The 20848-nt window shown below is 41.7% G+C and overlaps 1 protein-coding gene across 1 annotated transcript in view; it reads left to right on the top strand.

Moving 5' to 3' along the window:
- Positions 1-20848, top strand: part of ahrra (aryl-hydrocarbon receptor repressor a) — a 78689-nt gene that overhangs the window by 45289 nt on the left and 12552 nt on the right. The window contains exons 4-5 of the mRNA XM_050057316.1: positions 12890-13008; positions 19285-19374. Of these exons, the coding sequence (XP_049913273.1) occupies positions 12890-13008; positions 19285-19374 (209 nt within the window). The remainder of the gene's footprint in view (positions 1-12889; positions 13009-19284; positions 19375-20848) is intronic.

Here is a 20848-nt window from a genome sequence, read left to right as displayed (position 1 = left end):
TTTTCTTTGATCTAAAAACACACATAAGCACACACACACACACACACTCGCTGACCACTGCTGCCAACTTTGCTTCCGTGAGAAGCAGAGTCTCGTCTTAGGGGACAAGAGGACTTAAGCACATGTTGATGAGATCATCACCAGGGTGAAACACACAAACAATTACTGTGTCATAAGCACGCTCACACACAAACAGCAAAAAATAAAGGCCAACCTACCCATTGACACAAATATAGACTCACAAAACCACAAAAACTAACCTTTTTGATTAAAGGGATACTTCAGGCACTCTGGAGAGACAAAGTTAAAGGAGCTCTATACAACATTCAGACCATAAATAGCCTATAGCAGCAAACAACTATTTGCTATGTAGAGATATAGTTGAGTAATGGCGTCCTGAGCGGGGAATGAAGTCACGCTATGTCTGTGTGTGTTGTAATCAGAGCTTCTCTGTTATTTGGCTAGCTATTCACCGCCACTCTGCACGTGCTCATACAGCGGTTTCTGCTGATAACGCCATGCCACAAACATGGATTGGGACAGAAGCATGGCGCCAACTCTCCAGTCCCTCCATACCCCCTTTCCGGTTAGCACTGTTCGCAGTGTTAGCATCGTCTAGTGCGCTTGCTCTATGGGCCCAATGTTGTACTAGATTATGATTAGTTTTATATCCAGGAAGTCAAACTTTTTTGGCTTCATGAGCCACCAAGCAACTTTTATTGGAATGAATGGGCCTTGCCTGAAGCGTTGTATCCAGTTCTCTTTATACATCCATGCTGTAGGACCGCATCAGTCTAAATCCATACATCCAGTTTGTAACACCGGCTTTTTGTTATAGAATTGTAGTCATCAAGCTTAAGCTTAGATAACCCTGATGAAATCACTATGGCATTGTCGGGGTTATCCTCTCAGACTGGACAAAGCTCCTGCAGAGCCTCAGAAGTAATTTAACAACTGTTTTCCAGGCTGAGCAGTGTCTTCAATATTCCCTCGAGAGGGAACATGACGGAGTGCGCCGCAGTTGGCAGCTTTGCATGTAGAGTGAGAAAAATAGTCTTCCTATTCAGAGCGACAGCCTGTTTGGAGAGGGCAGACAAGTCGGTGTTTGTTTACACTCTGAAAATCTCTTCAGTTGGTTGGGAATTAAACATAACACACACATACATATATACACTCGTAGCATCACGCCAACACCAGATGCCAGGAAGTACAGTGGCGACTGAGTGGCATCCACAGCAAAGCCCTACCATGCGTGACTCTCTCCTGACTTTGCCTCTTTTAGCAAGCTTGCGTGATCCCACCATCACTCCCCATCAAGCCCTCTGCCCCCTCCCTATATCCTTCCCTCACACACACATATATACACAAACACACGTATCGCCTGCTGGGTGATAGCACTGGGGGTGTATGTCCTCCCTCCCTGAGCCAAATGAAGTGATCGGAGCAAACACTGTTAGTATAAACAGGCTTGGATTAGAGTGTTGTGATGACATGCAAGGGGCACAGATGGGAGAATGTGAAGTGGACAGTCACGATATGTCCAGACCTGACAAAGGATATCTCCCTGTACTCACCTCACTCATTATTTTCAACTCCCAGAGCTCACACCTTGAGCAGATACCCAGGTTTTTGGAAAGCTGATACTATTGTTGTTGGATTAAAGCTGCCAGGAGCTAATACTGTGTGTCAGTGTTCAACACTTATACACAAAGTATCAAAACTCACACACTTATTAAGATGGTTCAAAATCTGTTCTCACTTTCACATCATTTTTGCCTATTTTCTAAAGATGGTTTGTATCACAAACTTGATTTCACAGACAACATTATGTTTCTGTGAGCCTCCAGTGTTTGCCTGCTGCTCTAATACCCCACAACACAGGGACGAGGTGTTAGGAGAGGGATAATCAGATTACTGTTGGGTTAGCGTGTCGCTTAATGAATTAGCTCTGTCAGAGGCCAAATTGTTGTGTGATATTGTTGGTGAGAAACGCAGGAGGTGGGTCACTCACGTTAAAGTGAAGCTGACAGGTGATGCGAAGTAAGATCAAATCAGGCTGAAACTGTGAGGCCTCGCACCGCAAACAGGGTTTGTGTTTATATATATTTTAGATTTTTTTTTAATGAAAAAGATGTTTTCAAAGGGGAACTCGCCCATTTTTGTTTTTCATGCATGATATTCCTATGGTCTAAGAAAATATTAGTCTCATAAATCTAAAAGTTGGAGTGCTAAAACTCAAGTTTGTGATGCCATAGGGTACAGTATAAGGTCTGGAGCTGCTCCACTGACAATTAATTGGGAACTACGATGACACAGAGAGCACCCAGGGGAATGTTCTGAGTACATGGGTACATTTTCTGTGTCGGAACTGAGAACACTGCAACAGAATAAAATAGAAGAACAAACAGTATGTAGACTTTACAGACTTTACTTTACAGACAGACTTTACACCTGATGACATCACAACCTTGAGACTTATCTGGATTCATCATATCATTTCATGTATCATTCTCATTACAAAGCTTGTGTACTGATGACATTTATTTATTTATTTATTTATTTTTTAAGTGAGAAATTACATGAATAAGTGGGTGATACATCAGAATTACAAACTATTGATTAATAAAGAAAGATAACAACAACAGTTAGGGTACAGGTATGAATTTTAAAGTATGTCATCGTAATTTTGGAGTCATAGAAAAATATCTTTGATTCCATTTCATACTCAAGGTTCTGCCTACTATATTTCATGGTTCATAATCAGCTTTTCTTCTTTTTAACCTTCCTGTACAGGAACATAAGGCTAAGAATATAAACAAACAAAAAAAAAACAATATGGGAAGATAAATACATGAAGTACAAATACAAAAAAAAAAAGTGCTCCCCTCAATGACTGGACCTGATACAAAGAAACAATATTCCAGCATCTTCCATTCATTAATCTATTCCCATATGACCATATGATACTGATTTGACCACTAGACCATCTTTTTTCAAACAGTTTCAGATTCCCCCTCACTTTATAAGTTAAGTACTCCATCTGATATATTTGCTGAACCGTGTCTCTCCTCTTGTCTATCAAGGAGCATGATTTTTGAAGCCAGTTTCTTGTTATCTCTTTCATTGCTGTAATACACAGTATCTTTAACAAGCTCATGTTCACAGATGTTTACTGAACTTCTTTCCCAGGCCATGAAAATAACATATTGGAATTTTTAATTTCCCCATGATGAAGGTCTGCGGTGGGGCAACAACTTCCCATTGAACTGCGGCTGCTTGCATGTTGAGAGGGAGAGAGACCCTAAATACTGCATTATGCTATTGCTCCAGATGCCCTGCGTCACAGATTGGTCCTTGTCACACACAGACACACACACACACTGTACAGCTGATACGTAACACCTCTGATAGTGTCAACTGCCTGACAGGTTAATGGCCTTCATGCATAAGGCATGATCAGCATCATGACTATCACTTGATCCTCCTCAACCTTGGACACATTAACCACCTCACACCAATTTAATTACACATTGGTGGGCCTTTCTGTGTGTGTGTGTGTGTGTGTGTGTGTGTGTGTGTGTGTGTGTGTGTGTGTGTGTGTGCATGTGTGCGTGCGCGTGCGGTGTTATGGTGTGAATTCTGCAAAGGGGATATTGTACACAAATGTATGTTATTTTAATACATTATTTCACTTGTTTCTGTTGAAAGAAAACCGTGTATTGCCAGATTTGGTAATTTAGATTATTGTTTTGTTGTTGTTGCTTTATGGGCTGAGAAAATTCTGTTACTTGTCAGGCTAAATAAAAAATCCAAACCCCATTGGATTAGCTAAAATGCATTGTCACAAAGCTGTGTTATCTTAGCTCATGAAAAGTTGATGTTCAGGAGATGCATGGTTTTCACAGGACAGGGACATTTTGCCCCAGCAAAGTCTCAGCAAAGTACTCCAAAAGTACTTCTACACTCTTTTCCTTCTTCCTTCGGTGCAGTTTTTCTCATTAGCACATCATGTCAGCCACTTTGTACTCACATTTCCCCCACTAAACAATGCCTTCTTGAGTCAGAGCTCAGCCAATGAACCCAACTTGTTGATGTCGTAAAGTACTCCGCGGTTAGCATTCGTTTAGCATCGCGTGCTGCAGCAGCATTAGTGTAGTTTCACTCCCATATGGATTCAGCCTGAGGGACCATCTGCCCATTATTATTTGCCTCAATGGGCCGAAACGACACCATAATCTTTTTAACAGATTACCCTCTCGTTATGGAGAGGCTGCATAGATTTTGAAGAAAAAAATGGCTAACAGGATCATAGGTGGAATCAACTTTATCGTGAAAGGTGTGGTTCTTTCCCAGAAAACCTGTTGAACGTTCTGTTTTGACCACAAAACAAGCGATGATTGCCTCTGACTGCCCAGCAGGGAGGAAAATAGAAGAGGGATAATCTTAGGCTTGTTGTGCTTCTTTCTCCCTGTTATTTTGAATAATGTGAGTGACACCAGTTGGCATGCAATACAAGGAAGCAGCTAAAGTGGAGGTGCTGCAGACCATAACCTCCACTCTCCTCTCCATCTTTGTTTTGCCCTCCTCACATGCAGGAATGCAGCGAGACGAAAATACAGGGGTAGAAAACTAATAATTATCCCCTGAGTTGCTGTTAAGAATTTCCTTTTTCAGTATGAATAAGCAGGAGGCTCAAAGCACTGGTGCCTTTTGAAGAGAAAAACTCAGCCGTGGTGGTGAATAGTGCAGGACGTCTGAGTGAAATGAGCGAGCTATATAATAAACACTTTATGACTGTTTATTCTATACATTGTGAGCCAACGGTGCTGTGCTCTGCGGTACATTTATTCTACTGAATTTACTTTTTTGGACCAAAGCCTGGTCCTAAATAACTCCATTTATGAGAAACCAAAAAATAATTTATGCCTTTTCAGTCTTTCATTCCTCCTCTCCCTCTTTTTCCCCCTGCAATTCCAATCATATTTAACTAATTTAAAACTCAAATTCACCTCTCATGGCACATCTGTTTCCAAGCTTCTTGTTTGTTTATAAAGCACGAGAGGTTTTCCTTTCAAATTTATCTCTAATTAAACTCCAAATCAGTGAGATGGGCTTTACAGCAACTGGCAAATGCTGAACATAAACTTTACAGCTTAAGAAGGACACGCTGTACGTTAATTTCGTGCCCTTGAATCTCTCAGACTGCTTGTGAAAATGGAGATTGTGCGAGTGCAGAAATAGACGGCTTGCGCTTTATTGTGGCCAGGTGGGGTTCCTGAATGCAACTTTTATTAACCGCCAGCTCCTTGAGAGAACAACAAGCCACAGCCATCCTCATCAAAACAGGAATCCAAGAGAAAGCTATTTATAGAGTAACCACGCAGACACATACATGTAGGCAGGAGCTGATGTCTCTCACAGTGATGCAGTGTATCTCAGATGTGGATGTTGCACTGAAATTCTTGCATTAGAAATTCAGCAGTTCTTACTATAAATTTTACACTTGACTGATCAGAATGAAGTCACTTACTTGTACTAAACCCCGATGGTTTTGTGCTTGAGCGGGGTAGAAAGTCTACCCTTTTCCTACGTAAGTCAAATATGTCTGACGTCCCCCTAAAGGAAATGAATGATGTCTCTATCTGAATGAGCCTATTGGAGGAAGTCTGAGATAAATATAGAAGCAAAGGAGACAAGCTGCAGAGAAAACAGGCCTAACAATGAAGTTTCCCCTCGACTCCCACCAAATATACTTCCACTAGGTGTGTTTGTTTCTGCAACTGCGAACTGTACATGTGTGCACACATGTGTTGTCATTCTGCCTCCAGGCTGGATTATTGCTGAGATATATGTGACTCATGAGGGAGTTTGTATCCTGACTTCACCCCCGCTGAGAGGGCCGGGGTCAGCATTTGTGCTGGTGGAACATGTCAGATCCCCGGCAACGCCAGGAAAACTGCAGCGTCTTGTTGTCTTCAATTAGGAAATACACTGTTGCATTCATTTGGGTACAGTCAAATTAAAAGCTTTCCTGCATAACTGGCTCATCTCACGCAACACATGCCTGAATGCAGCCCGTGCGTGTGTGTGTGTGTGTGTAAGCAGAGAGCACATAATTTCACGCTGAAGCACATTCTCCTTGGGCCTCCATCCATTTGCATTCTGTTAGTTTCTCTAATTGTCTGTATAAATATTGCACCACGTTGGCCTTATGTTGTGGTTAATTTTCCCAAGGCTTGACGAGGCAAATTTAGGAGTGTTTAGACAGCCTCTTAGCCGGCTCCACGTGTGTGTCGCTCTTTTAACGGGTTCATCCGAAAAACCAATTTTCTCAGCCGACAAACATGGTGCTCACATAAAACATGTGCGCCGCAATCAGTCATGTTCTCTATTTATAGAAGCAATTAGATGACTTTCATATTATGAGCGCTATAATAGTCCTCCAGTGTGTGTGTATGTGGAGAGTGCATGGCGCCACTTTTATGATACGCCATGTAGTCAAGCCACATACAGTAGCAGTATACACGCTGCAGAGCGGTTGCCATACAAGTCTGTTTTGCCCACGGGCTCATGTGTGGAGACGTATCACTCCTGTACAACATGGTGATTAGTACGCCTGCTTGCCAACCAAAACAGAGAAGTGGAAACAATTGAGTTTACATCCCAACCTCCAATCTGTGTGATCCCATTTGCTTTGTCATAATATCACTTCCCCTTCACTTCGGTATGTAGGCGCACAACCAAGGCTATTGTTTATTTCCTGTCCAGGAATCGATTTTTTTTTTTCTCTTCTCTTCAGAGATAGACTTCCCCTCACAGCTCCACATTCCCCTCAGAAATCACTCACTCACGTTATAATCTCCTCTGAAAGATGAATATTTGTGATTCCTGCCCTGCCTCCAAGAAAACTACTTTCTGTAGATGTTGTTCTGTTAACACACAAAGAGCATTGCTCTAAATCCTGAGAGTCTATCCCTTCAAATATAATCCTATATTTCACAGTGGAAAACATTCTCATCCAAAACAATATTGGAAAGACTATAGACCTCAATCTAATGTTAATATCAGAGGATGATTGAAGATCGAATCATTGTAGTTTAATGCGTACTCTGTGTATCCATCAACTGGAACCGTATGAAAGAAGTGGAAAAAGCTCCCTGTCTTCTGAAAAATATGAAAATGCCAAAAACTTTCTTTCAGTCAATCTTTTTTTCCTTCTCTTTGCCACATTGCAAAAACAAGAAAAAAAGTTGAAGGGTTGGATTTGGACAGGGCGAGATCCGGACATTTGATCTGTGGCATAATGAAGTATTAGCTTCCATTACAGTGCAGGCTTAACCTTTTTGCGGAGCACCATTGAGCGCTTGCCAGCAGTCATCAATATTTAACAGCTGTTGCTATTATGAAATTCTTTATGGGCTAATGTGGCTCGCCGGCTTGCACGCAAGGCCTTGGCCGGCCGCCAGCACCCTGTCAGGAGGAAGGGGGGGAGATTGACAGACGGCTCGCTCGCGTGACAACCAGCCCTTGATCAGCCAGCTTCTCTCTCTCCCTCTCTCTCTCTCTGTTGGTGTTGCTCTCTCTCTGCTGTGGATTTCCTGTGCCTGCGGAGAGAGAGAGACAGAGAGAGAAGAAGAGCGCTGAGGGAAGGGGGCGGGAATAGGCAAAGGAAGTGGCTGTAAGCCAACCCAACCTCAACACACACATATGCACACACACACAGTTTTCTCTACTCACGCAAGCCTTGTGGGAGGGGAGGGACTGCTGCGCTGCACAGCGCTCGCATGTTCAGGTCCAGAGCTCTTCTTTACAAGCTAAACACACAACAGAGGATCAGCTGCCAAAAGATGGCACCCACGCTGCTGGAATCAGAGAGACAGAGAGCCTGAACACAGATCAAGAGCACGGATGTGTTTAAGTGTCATATATTTGAGACATTTGAAAAACATCAACCAAAACATGAAAACAAACATATATTACTCCTAAGTTTGGACAAATTACTTCTTACCAGTGGTGGAGATAGTATTAAGATCACTTGCTTAGGTATAAGTAGCAATACTGCAATATAAAGAGTCAGAATCAGAATTCCTTTTATTGTTATTGTATTGTTAATTACACAACGAAATAGGGGTGCTGCTCCTGTAAGGTGCTGACACATTCTCTGTCCATTCAACCATCAATCTACGCACTAATAAATAATAAACAATAAATTAGTGTTATAGGTCAAAACTACACATAGTATGTTTGTGAATATTGCACATGGAATAATTGTGTAATAATTATACCCATAAAAAAAAGGAGTTATCCTGTGTATTTGAAGTAATTCAAAGACCTTATTGCTTTCAGAGGGCAGCAAGTCAAACAGATTCTATCCTGGGTGAGTACAGTCTTTGAAAATACTCCATTAAAGGTATTCTTTATCCATAAAATGCATATATCAGTTACTCAATGAATCTTACCTTGAATTTGTGTAGAAAATGTTTTTTCTTGCACGCTTCCACAGCGAACAAAGAATCCAAAAAAGGTGAACATTCTTCATGAATTTAAGTGAAGAGGGACATCTTTTAACAAAGCAAAACTAAGTCACATAATTCTTGCAGTATAATCCAAGTTGTACCTAGTTGTACCTAGTTGTATGCTCAGTACTTTCCAAACACATGGATTTTACTTGTACTATTTGTACTGGCATGTTTTAAATTGTACGGTTTTATTGAAAATGCATGTGTTTGGAGAGTACTGAAGATACATCCGGATAAATAAGACATTTTCTTCATGAATTCAAGGTAACACGCAATCAGTAACTCATATACAAATGATAATTTTGTGGGTGAAGCATTCCTGTGTTAATGTGAGAGTGTAGTCCTTTAATTACAGTGTCACTATGGAATTATCGTAAGCAAAATGTACTTTAAGTATCAAAAGTACAAAGAGTCATAATGCAGAAAATTGCCCCCTGTACTGTAAGTTTATGTATATGTTATAGCAGGGGCGTAAATATACACAGTGCAGGCAGTGCAGTTGCACTGGAGCCCCTGGGGTGAAGGGGCCCATGGAGGGAGCGGGCCCTTCTGAGTGATTCAGATTGCCACCTTGGCTATAAATCAAATCAAGTTTATTTATACAGCACATTTAAAAACAACTGCAGCTGACCAAAGTGCTGTACAAATAAAAGAATGACACACAAATATACAGCAATATAACATATACAGAAATATAAAACAGAGCAACATCTGTAAGAACAATTACAGGGCCTGTTATTGGGGCCTGTCATAGTAGCATGCAATGGGGCCCATCGTAACTTCTTTACGCCACTGTGTTACAGTATTGGCTTATTATGACAAATGCATGTGTAAGTAGAATTTAACTGTTTTATATACTGTTGGGTAGTTTAGTCTATGACTTGTGTGTAAAATCCACCTTCCACCACTGCTTATTACTTATTAGAATTATAAATTTATGTCCTCAAATAGACTTTAATTTAATTTCAGCTATAAATGACTGGCAGAGTATAAAGTGATGAAATGTGTTGATATAGTGAAAAAAACCACCTGTTTGACTGGATTTGGAGTAGCATGCACGCGGGCGGGTTGGTCCCAGGTTAAAGCCGTGCAGCAGCTGGTGTTGTGTCTATGAGCAGCCATGTATGAACGCTTACCTGCTCCTCGCTGCAGAGGAGCATGAGCTAAAAGAATGGACCTGGAGTATTACCCACCATTCAGCTCAAAACGCATGCTACTCGTGTACTCACGATTTATAAAGCGCTTCAGGTCATGCAACACTCCTCAGCAGTGCTCTCCAACATATTGTCATGCCATGCCATCTTTGAATCTAGTGCTCTAATGTACATGACTCTGTTGAAATATTCATCTCTGCGTTTCTCATAATTTTGTGAGACATTTCTTTGTGTTTTATCTCCATTATCCCTTGAATAAAAGCATGTCAGTGACACTGTGGGTCCACAGGGACATCTCTGTCTCTCTCTCTCCTTGTGAAGGTTTCTTCTTTCTCTTCTCTGTTTTCTCTTCATATTTCTCCTTTTCGGGTGTTATTGGTAGTGTGGGAGGAAGTGGCTTTGAAGGAGATGGTGTTGAGTAAGGACACACCCAGACTGTGCTGTACACATCCATATGCTACATGGCCAAACTCACCTCACCCCCTAGAGGCTGCAGAAATGAATACCTGACTGGTGATCGACTGTGTCCTAAACTCACACATACATACACTTATGCACGTCGTTTTTCTCTCATGTGCTCATTTCTTGTCTCTGAAAGTTTGGTTGATGAGGGACACATTTTGCTGCATTTTCACCCTAACAGTAGCTACAGAGGTAATTCTTTTGGCACACAGCAATCTAAGGCAATCACTGCTAAACCATATCAGATCTTACAAGCAGTCTTTACAGATCTTTTTTTGCTTCTAGTATCTCTTTCATCACAGTCCCTTTTGTAATATCAGATTATATTTTCATTTGAACAAATCAAACTAATCTGATGTCATTATACGCTTCACAGTCGCTCATCGAAGGTGTCCTCTGAGCCAATCGAAGGTCCTGAGACAATTGTGACTGAAATTGTGCAAATTGAATCATACTGTACTGCAGCTTGATATCTGGCGGGTGGTCCGAACATTTTGTGTACTCAGTGGAAGTGGAAAGACAGACCTGGCTGACTGAAGGAGCTAGACACTTTCAGCCTCACCCTTTGGCAGCATCTACATCCCGCTACTTGTCACTTTTTACTTAACACCCCGTCCTCACACAGAGCACATAAACGCCTCACCATTACCTACTCTGTTTTCCTTTATAGACCAGAGAGGGAGAAAATAGAGGCAAAGAAAAGCAAACCCGAAGACACGAGCGGTGATGAATAAAGCCGGCATTGTTGGCAGAGGAAGTGCCTGTGCCGATAATTAATCATCCCGTATGTTTGTCTTTCCTGACGCTGCATCCTCTCCAAAAGCTGCCGTAAGAGAGAAAACAAAAATACATGAGGCGTTGAAGGAGGAAAATAAAGAGGCTTATTAGATTCATTTCCCTCTGCACCAGTTTCCACTGGTTGGATGATATTGCGGTGATTGAAGAGAATGGTTTTGTGTGTGTGTGTGTGTGTGGCTGTCTGAGTCTGTTTGTTTGTGTGTGTTTGCACCTAGCGGAGGTGATGACAAAATACTTAACATTATTACTGGCATTTATGAGTTTACTGAGCTGCCTGTCACTGCAGTCATCAGCGCTTAGCCTGATTTTCAGCAGTGGAGGGAGGCACACATTGCGGCCTTTATTTTCACTCATAGCTTGAATAAAACTGCTGTTGGAGCTGGGGGAGGGGGTAAATGCTGAAACGTGAAAAAGTAGATCCAGACAAAATGTATGGATTAAAAAAATATGGCTGCATTAGCTTTGCGTGCTTTAGGGTGGAATTAAAAGAGGAGGAACTCTTCCAGCGTCACGAAATCGGTTGTCGATCGCCTGCGATGCTGAGTTAAACAAAGAAAGGGTGGAGAGATGAAGAAGAGGAGGAGGGTAGAAGAAGGGCTGATGATGGGGGAGGGATGGACAGAGGACAAGAGATAGTAGAAGGTTAAAGGGGGAGGAATGAAAACCGTAATGGGGTTATTCAGTGGGGGTGGGGACTATACGAAGCATCGAAAAATACATACATATATACTGAGATAGTTTTCGTAATGAGGCTATGGTTGTGTGTGTGTCTGTGTGTGTGCGTGTGTTGCGTGACTAATCTGTGCCTGCTACAATGAGTGACGGAGCGAAGGGCTGATCTCTTGGAGTGAGCCACATGCCCCCTGACAGCACACCCATAAGAGAAACACGCAAACATGCCTCCAACACGCAACACACACGTCACCAATGCACATGTGACAGTTTTGCACGCCACAGTCGTGTAGGCTAATTGCATGTATACACACTCTGGCATGGTAGTAGGAAGGCCCTACTCTACTGTGTGGCAGAGAGAACATGGCATATGTGGCTGATGGAGTGTGACTTTCTGATGATATTTTTATAACTTTGGCAGATATTTCCACTTTATTGAATATTAGATGACACAAAGGAGCAGGGGAGTGATGAAGAGACAGGCTGGCAGTGTTATGGATGACAGTACACTGAAAACTAAGATTAGAATTCTTTACATTGTCCAGTTGAGTTCATTTTTATTGGACTGAAATACAGCAAATATTAGTTCTCTCTATTCAGCTTTGGACCCTTAAGGACTCTTCAGACGACCCTACCTTGAGATCCATAGGTGAAATTTTCTTTTGTGTTGCCCCCCCCCACCCACAAAGAGGTCAGAGGTCATGCTCAGCGAAAGAACAGCAGTGCCAAAACTAGAAATCTTTCCCAGCTTTCTCATTTCAGCAAGCTAGTCTTCACAGAATTAAACAATGAAGAACATTGCAGACCCTTGTTTCACGTCCAATTTAACTGAAAGCTGTGTTACCTACCTCACTCTGTGTGTACCAGTGAGCTTTGCATGTGCGTGTGGCTCTATCGTGTGAGAAGAATCCTGTAAAGTCATGAAATCCTCCACTGTTTTGCCTTGTTAGATGGCCCCACCACACTGACTAATACCTGGTGTTAGTGCGGTGCAAAAGGAGACTGATACAGTGAATGTGTCGGCCACATGTCTGAGCCTCTCTCACTGCCATATGATAGAGGTGGGAGAACTGGCAAGCAAATTTAATCATTATCAACTTCTCCTGAGTTGACGGGGCTCTATATGTGTGCTCGATTTTACTTTGCAGACCTTGAATGTAGCACGTGAGCACATATCCCTGCTTGTATAAGGTTAATAAATATATTAATTAATTATGTATGATTTTTTCTTTTGTTTGTGGTGAACCAGCCAGTTTACCCTTTCGTCTTTTTCTTTTGTCATAGCGAGCCATGAGAAGCCCTCCAGGAAGCACAATATCAGCACAGCATCCTCTAACCCTGAACCCAGGAAAGAGAGCCTTCCAATGGGCACCACCGTCAATGAAAGCAGCCTCCTCCTGGAAGTAAGAAAGAACACGTCTGTTGTTTGTATGTGTGGAATAATTCAGCGAACAGACAGATTCACGTGTACAAGTACGGATGGTTTAATGATATCATTTTTTATTGTGCTACGGTCATATCGTTTTGTCTTTTGGTTGCGCCGTTGATAAAATGTACCCGAGCTCACATACATGCCACTCAGGAGACAGTTTTTGTGTGAATAGGGAAGGGGGGGGTCGTGTGTGTATGTGTGCGTGTGTGCCCTTCGCCCTTTGCCCTGACCTCCTTTGCAGAGCTGTGGTGTTGCGTGACATAAGGGTGAGACGGGAGTGTCAGAGCTGATGAAGGAGGTGGGGACTCACACACGCTGGCAGCTTGAGCAGCCAGTCAAGTGTGTGTGTGTGTGTGTGTGTGTGTGTGTGTGTGTGTGTTTGTGTCTGTATGAGTGCATCTCTGTCTGAATGCATGTGGTCGTGTGTGAAAGTGAGCAGAAGAGAGTGAGAAGAACACACCAAGCCTGTCAACAGCAATCAGAACAAAGGGGAGAGTTGTTTTTTGTCAGTTGACCTCAGACCTTTAATCAGATTTTAACCACAGAATAATAACGTGCATATATTTCAGGCTACAACTCTTGATTTCTTGTCTTTCTGATATAATATTAGGACACCCAGATGTATGTGGCTTGAATAAATGTTACGTAAAACTTGTGAAAATGTTTCCTAGAAAGGCAAATGTTTCTGTTGGAGGCATCAGAGCAGACAGAATGTCACACATATAGCAGCACGCTACGAGGGAATTACTTTCGTATCAGATCATTGCTACACACTCGATATCCTAATGGTCAGACAACAAATGACACTGATCATCGTCCAACAACTGTGTGCGCTCACACACACACATACACACACACACACAGCGGAGCCGATGCAGTGATGCTTCTGTTAACGTGTTAGGTTGTCTCAATGGGGCGGTAAACAAAAGGATAGATTGACCGTAGTGATGTGCTGCCTCCCGTTGCGTGACTCAACCTGCAGCGGGGCCTCACAGCAAACTGTGCATTAGTTGTTATGGTGATGGGCTCCCAAGAGAGAGAAGAGACGGATGTGTTTGTGCGTGTGTGTTTGTGTGTGTTTGGTGGGATTTCATGTCCTTTTATGTGTGAGGTGCAGTACATGTGGATAGGTATATGTTGTTGTCTGACAGGTAAATTTTACAAGCTTGTGCATGTTTGTGTATTTGTTGATGCATTTTGTGTGTCTGTGTATACAAGGGTTGACTAATATAGATTTTTGGAGACCATTTATTCTATATTTTATATATTGTATTTACAATATGGGCTTACTAACATGCTCACAACAACAGTTAGTGTGTTTCCATCCACCTGTTTTTTATGCACATTTCTGATTTTTGCGTTAAAAGAAAAACTCAGCAGAAACGCCAGTAATTTTAAGACAAAGTTGAAATGTTATAAAAAAGTTTTTTTTTCTTGGCTTAAGTGGAAAAGGTAGTGTTTGGAAAACAAGAAAAATAGCCAAAAAAGTTGAGTTCTTATGCCAGAAAAGTTTGTCTTCCTGGGTATAAAATAACCCAGATCTTCCACACTGTTGGGCCCATTGAACAAGCACACCAGACACTTCGCTAGCCAAGCCTGCATCTTCTGGTTTCACCCTCCACTGACTTGAATGGGAATAAAATTATTTAATAGTAAGGCTCTTCTAGACTTTTGTAATCGGACTGAATGGATCAAATTCTGATAGATAAATTTAGTTGGGGTCGTGACGTTTAAAAAAATGTTACTCTGATTTACAGACGTCTATGAGAAAAAGTCTTTTTGGGCCCAGTGGCATCACATGATGGATCCGGAAATTGTAATTCCATGTTTTGGCCACTATGTGGATTTGTCTCCAAAGCCGTGTGTTGTTCCTAGGGGCCCAAAACGATCATTAATTTGTGTTTTGGAAATTTGGTTAGAATTTGCGCTGCATTTAGATGAAAAAGGGAAATGACAACATGATGATGTTGTTATTGTTGTTTACCATATTGACTATCTTAGTTTAGCATGTTAGCATGTTAACATATGCTCGTTAGCACTTTACACAAAGTACAGCTGAGGCTTAAGTCAATAGTTTTGCAGGTATTTGGTCATAGCAGAGTGACCTGATGTAGTGTAGCTGAGATATTCCTGGGCCAAAGTGGTGGACCGACCAACTGACAGACAGACATTGCCATCCCTAGCACCACACATCCAGCTGTAATTTGTTTCTTATGTGTGACTGTGGTTTTACTCATTGGCTGATATCCAACATCACAAATCATCATTTAGTATAACACAATCCTGTATTATTCTAACCTTAGTGTGTGTGTGTGTGTGTGTATATAGGTTGTGGGTGTGCTCCTGATGGCAGAAGGTCTCCATGTTTGTCATGACCTCATCATCACTGCTTTCATCTCACTCTGACAGCTAGACAGAAGGCAAACCAAAGAAACTCTGTTGAAACAATGAGACAAGGCTGTCCCACCACCACCACCTCCCACCTCTTCCCCTCCTCTCCTTTGCTTCCAAATCCAGTGAACCAATATTTTATTTTGGGCTCTGCGTGCAAAGCACCTCTTAAGATTTGTAAGTCAAAGCTTTTAGTCTCCCAGGGGCGGTTATGGGAGCCGGGGGCGTCGTAGTTGCAGATATGTGGCGGCGCAGGCCAGCAGCAGGTGCCTGTTTCCATTACCTAAATGCTTTAGTATGCAAGGAACTGAGGGAAATGTGAATGGAGGAAAAACACAAAAACCGCATGCGGTATTAATACAATATTTCTTTCTCTCTTTTTCTTTATTTTATACTAGAGATATAAATATTTTTCTCTGGTCTTTAGTTTGGTTGTTTTTATAAAGAAAATAGAGTAACAATCGCTATAGCTGTATAGTCATTCTGCTGTTTTTTCTCCAGCTCTGTATCTGTGAAATGCATTGTAAATTGGCTGTCCTATTCCAACACAAATGATGGGTGTTCCCATAATAGTTGAGGACATGTGAAAAATAATTGCACTGTATTCATCTATGGTATATTTGCCAAGCATTCCACATTGGGAAGCCAATTACAGTAATCAACCCACAAAGTATAGTGTTTTTTCCCGCACATACTCTCTCAGGTCCCAAGTCTAAGGCCTATTTGTTCCAGAAGGGTAAAAATGTCAAAGTCCCTTAAAAAGAAAATGGGTTGCAGAAATTTACTGTGGCATTTCAATGACTTGGAAGAGGAATGGAGAAAGGTGAACTGGCTAAAAAAACCTAAATGAACCCAACATGTAAATGTTGGCCTTTTTATGGCTGTGCTGGACCTCCCAAAGGCAACATCACATTCATGTGTATTCAGGCTGTTTTCATGTCCATTGTTTGGACCGGTTTTCCAACCCTAGATCACTGAATCATTAATAAGAGCTTTGCACACAAGAAGCTTTACATTAATCAACTGCTTATTGAAGACGAGCTCTGTACTGGACATACATTTTTTGTACTCTATACTATCTATGAAATAATTAAATAAGATACCTTAGTTGGACAAGAAATATTACAGCTTTGGATTTCATTGCTGAGCAAAAAGTCTCACTGCCTTAACACCTTATCTCTGCCTAGACACATGGTTTCGATACAGTAAAGATCCAAGATAGTCAAATTCTTGGTCTTAGAACCAGACATTCTCATATTTTCAACATTGACGTGTTGGATTTGGACAAAAAGCAGTTTTCTTTTCTCTGGCATTTTCGTCTTTATTGACAGATGACAGAGTAAACTGGAAACAGGGGGAGAGAGAGGGGTATGACACACAACAAAGGTCCCATGGCTGGAATCAAACCCAGAACGGTGCGGTAATGTGGCATGCGCTACTCCGCTACCAAGGCACTCCAAATGCACTGTTTTCATAAATATATTCCATTTGGCCTTGACATGCTGTTACCAGATGTTTATACAGCCCCGAGTGACCAATATATTAAAGATATAATATGCAGGGTTTTTCTAAAAACAATGTATAAAGTCATGCAGAAGTGATGCCTCTCAATCATCACTCACGACCCACAAGAAGTGAGTGGGGGTGTATTTGTCTGCCTTCTGCCTGTGTTTTCTTATATTCTTCTTATTTTGCTGTGCATGCATCCAAGAGGAAGCTACGAAAATCAGCACACAGCGCAGAAAAGAACGCATGTAAATGGAGGCAAAACGTTCCACAGGGTGAATCTGGGGTTGCTTTTACTTTGGCTGGCGATACTGTTTACAAACAGTAAGCAATAATTCCTGCACAGTATACCTTGAAGTATATTGGAAACTACACAGTCCCTCCAGGATTTCCCAGGGTTTTTTTGGGGACTGTTGCTGTTGTGCACAATAAGAAAAAGCATGTTAGCTGATTCTGATAATTTTAAAGCCAATATTGGCTGATATGACTGAGATGCCAATATTATTGTGCATCCCTCGCCTTGTCCGTTTGTATCCGCCCTTCTCCGGGTGTGTTTTGCTGTAGAAAGATGTTTGTGTTCCACCACAATGTCTGGTGACTCATGGAAAACCTCGATGATTGGTCATATGTGGAAAAGTTTGGTGACTGGACAAAATTGCAAGGTCATGCAGAATTCCTGAGGACTGCTTGCAATTGTGACAGCGCAACCTCTTGGAGGGACTTGATCCCACATCACCCTACTCTCGTTTCAAACACACACACACATCTTTGATAGCCAAATCCTGCTAAGTAAGTGCTGGTAAGGGTTAAAAAAAAGTGATGTATTTGTGTATGTGTTAGATCTCACCAATGTGGTACAGTAGCATCATTTATTTTTGAGTGTTTGCTGCAGAGCGCTGCAAGTCTGCGTTTATGTGTTTGAGTCTGCGGGGGGTCGCTCTCCCCCTGGATGTCATGAACATGTGCCAGTTGAACTTGTCAAACAACATCTGCATCTACACCACCAAGAACCTGAGTCATCCTCCCATCTCTGCTTCCCTCTCCGTCATATATGTTCTCCACATTACTGTCATATCATAGTCCAGATATTTTTCTGTCGCAGCGTTGCTTCATCAGAACATGACTCAAATACCTCAGGGACAAATTGCTCTATTCACAGACAGGTATCAGAGTCTGTTATGTGGTTGGGATGGAGCATGTGCAGTGAGCAGAGCGTTACACTGCTTGCTAAGGCAATCAGATCAATGTTAGGAGAAAGTGAGTGAGAATTTAGAGGCCAGAGGGATATGTAGAGTACACACACACACAAACACACACACACACACACACACACACACACGGGAAGACCTGCACAGTCTCGCAGTAAAATAGAGATGACAGACTCTGGCAGCAGCAGTCACGCAAGTCAAGTAGCCTTGCAGTTGTCACGCTATCACAGCTGTGCACATACACACACGCACACACTGAAAGACTTCTCCACGTCTCCTTCCCTTGTTTTCGTTTTTTCTCTCACAGTCTTGCTTCCATCTCCATCTGTCCATCCCTCCTCATCTGACTGAAGCCAGTTATGTATTTATTTAAATTTTCTTTTTAATCAACACTTGTTTCTGTAAGCTGTGCCGGCCAAACACATTATTCCCCCATGTGTGCATGGGTGTGTGTAAAGAAGGAAAGCAGGAACGAGACTGTGTTTGTGTCTGGAGTTTTTCTGCTTTTAATCAACGTGTTTGGTATCACAAATCACAGCGTGTAACCAGTCAAACAGACTCAATTATCAAAGTTTCTAACTTATGAAATACATAATTTTAAAGGGGAGCTAATTGGCGTGTATGTCACCCTCAAGCAAACTGCTTTAAAAATACCATGAATCTAAATACCACCAGAGAATGTTCTAAAGAGTCTTTCAAAAGCAATATTTTGCTTTACAAATCAGCAAGTTTTATTTGGCCCACTCAGTTCCATAACCATCTGTCTTTCATTCCTTCTCCAGTGTCCAGTATTATCCGATCTTTTGTTCCATTTTTACTGTTATTTGCTGTTCTGAGAAGAATTATGGAAAGAACGATATAAATTGAACGTTGTGCTATAAAAAGTCTGGCTAGAGTCTGATTCTGGCTGTGTTTTGCTTAGAAAAACTGAATGTACAGTAATGACTGTAACCACAGTTTGGTCGTAAATAAAACCATTTGACTGTATCGCTCCAATCATGACATCTAAAGTTAGCTTTGCAAAGATGGCACCGATTAAATACAGTTGTTTGTGTTTCTCAATTATGTATTTGTTGCACTTGAGTTTATTTGCTGCATGAGTTGCGCTGAGTCATCGCTTATTTCTGTGTGTGTGTGTGTAGTCTCTTACAGGCTTTGCCTTGGTGGTGAGCAGTGATGGGATGGTCTTTTATGCCTCTTCAACCATAGTGGACTATCTGGGATTTCATCAGGTGAGCTAAACATCTCAACAGTACTATAAGCAACATGCTGTATAATAGTTTTCTGTATGTAATACTCTACTACATCCAGACTAGTAGGCAGTGTCATCTTCCAAGCCACAATATGCAACATTTCTGTGAAAAAGGAGTTGTTTGTTCCTCCCTCTTTCCCATCACTGGCCCAACTTATCATGTTTCTGACAAACTGTCAATCCTCCAATGGACTCCTGCCAGAGGCTAGGGTAACCACAATCCCTAAAGCTATTTAAGTAATTTAGGTACCTGACAGCAAACACAGCCAACGACAAAACCTGAAAATGCAAAAACAGAATAAATAGTAAAGATCTCTTCAAAGATCCCATGTCTAGGATTTAGTGGCATGTAGTGGTGATGTTGCAGAGCTGAAACTTCTCCTTTTTGCCGAGCTTGTAGGAAAACTACGGCGGCTGACACAAAAGTGTGAATGGCCCTATTTTAGAGTCAGTCTTTGGTTTGTCCATATTGGGCTACTGTAGAACAACATGGTGGACTCTGTTGAAGAGGAACCAATCCATATGTAGATATACAGAGCTCATTTTTATGCCTAGTTCAGACCAAAGATTCACGATGAGACGAGTTGAAACAGGCAACTACTCGCAATGTGCCATTCTGCAACGTTCTTAAAACTTGCTCATTCACACCAATGCAACTAGATGAGACGGTGTATCATTACTTGCGTATGTCACTGCTGCCCCCCACACCGTGGGGACGGATACAGAGGGCTCATGGGGGACTTAGCACCTGTTGCGGCAAGTGAACACGCCATCTGAGGTCGTTTAGACTTGACCAGCGGCTTCACTACAAGTCGACTGGCTGTTGAAACAAGAGACATACTTTACGTCCTAACACCAGCTGAGTTGCAGGTGATGCCATCAGCTGGCTTAAGTCGAGCACAGACCGGCCAGTTCACACTGCTTCAACTTTTATCTGCAACGTTCTAAAACTGTTTTGTCTCGTCGCTAATCTTTGGTCTGAACTGGGCATCAGGTCACAAAAACAAAACACGTCTTATTTTCAGGTTATTATACACTAATGAAAACATAGTTATGAATATTACATACCACTTCTGTTAACAAATGCCCCTAAATCCTACACACTGGACCTTTAATGTTATTTCTGTTTTAGCATTTTTAACATTGACTTTTTTAAAAATACGCTGATTTGCTTTGCTCTCTATTCACCAATTCCAGAAGGTACAGATCACCAGGAGCTTCTTCCCCAAAGCTGTGCAGCTGAAAAACACACAAGAGTTGGCCTACTTGTTATTTTAGAGACATATATTGAATGTTTTCTCTCTTTACACTTATGTCCTTCTTTTTGCACTGATGTTGTATGTGGTGTATTGTCACAGACAGACATTAATTCCACCAGCCAAGAGCTGAGTGGTGATTAAACAAACCTGATCTTAAATTAGAGAATTGGTACTATTCAAAATCTCAAATAATAT

Source organism: Epinephelus moara, chromosome 11 (assembly GCF_006386435.1).
Source record: "Epinephelus moara isolate mb chromosome 11, YSFRI_EMoa_1.0, whole genome shotgun sequence".
NCBI classification, from domain to species: domain Eukaryota; kingdom Metazoa; phylum Chordata; class Actinopteri; order Perciformes; family Serranidae; genus Epinephelus; species Epinephelus moara.
This window is presented reverse-complemented; position numbering and strand designations above follow the sequence as displayed.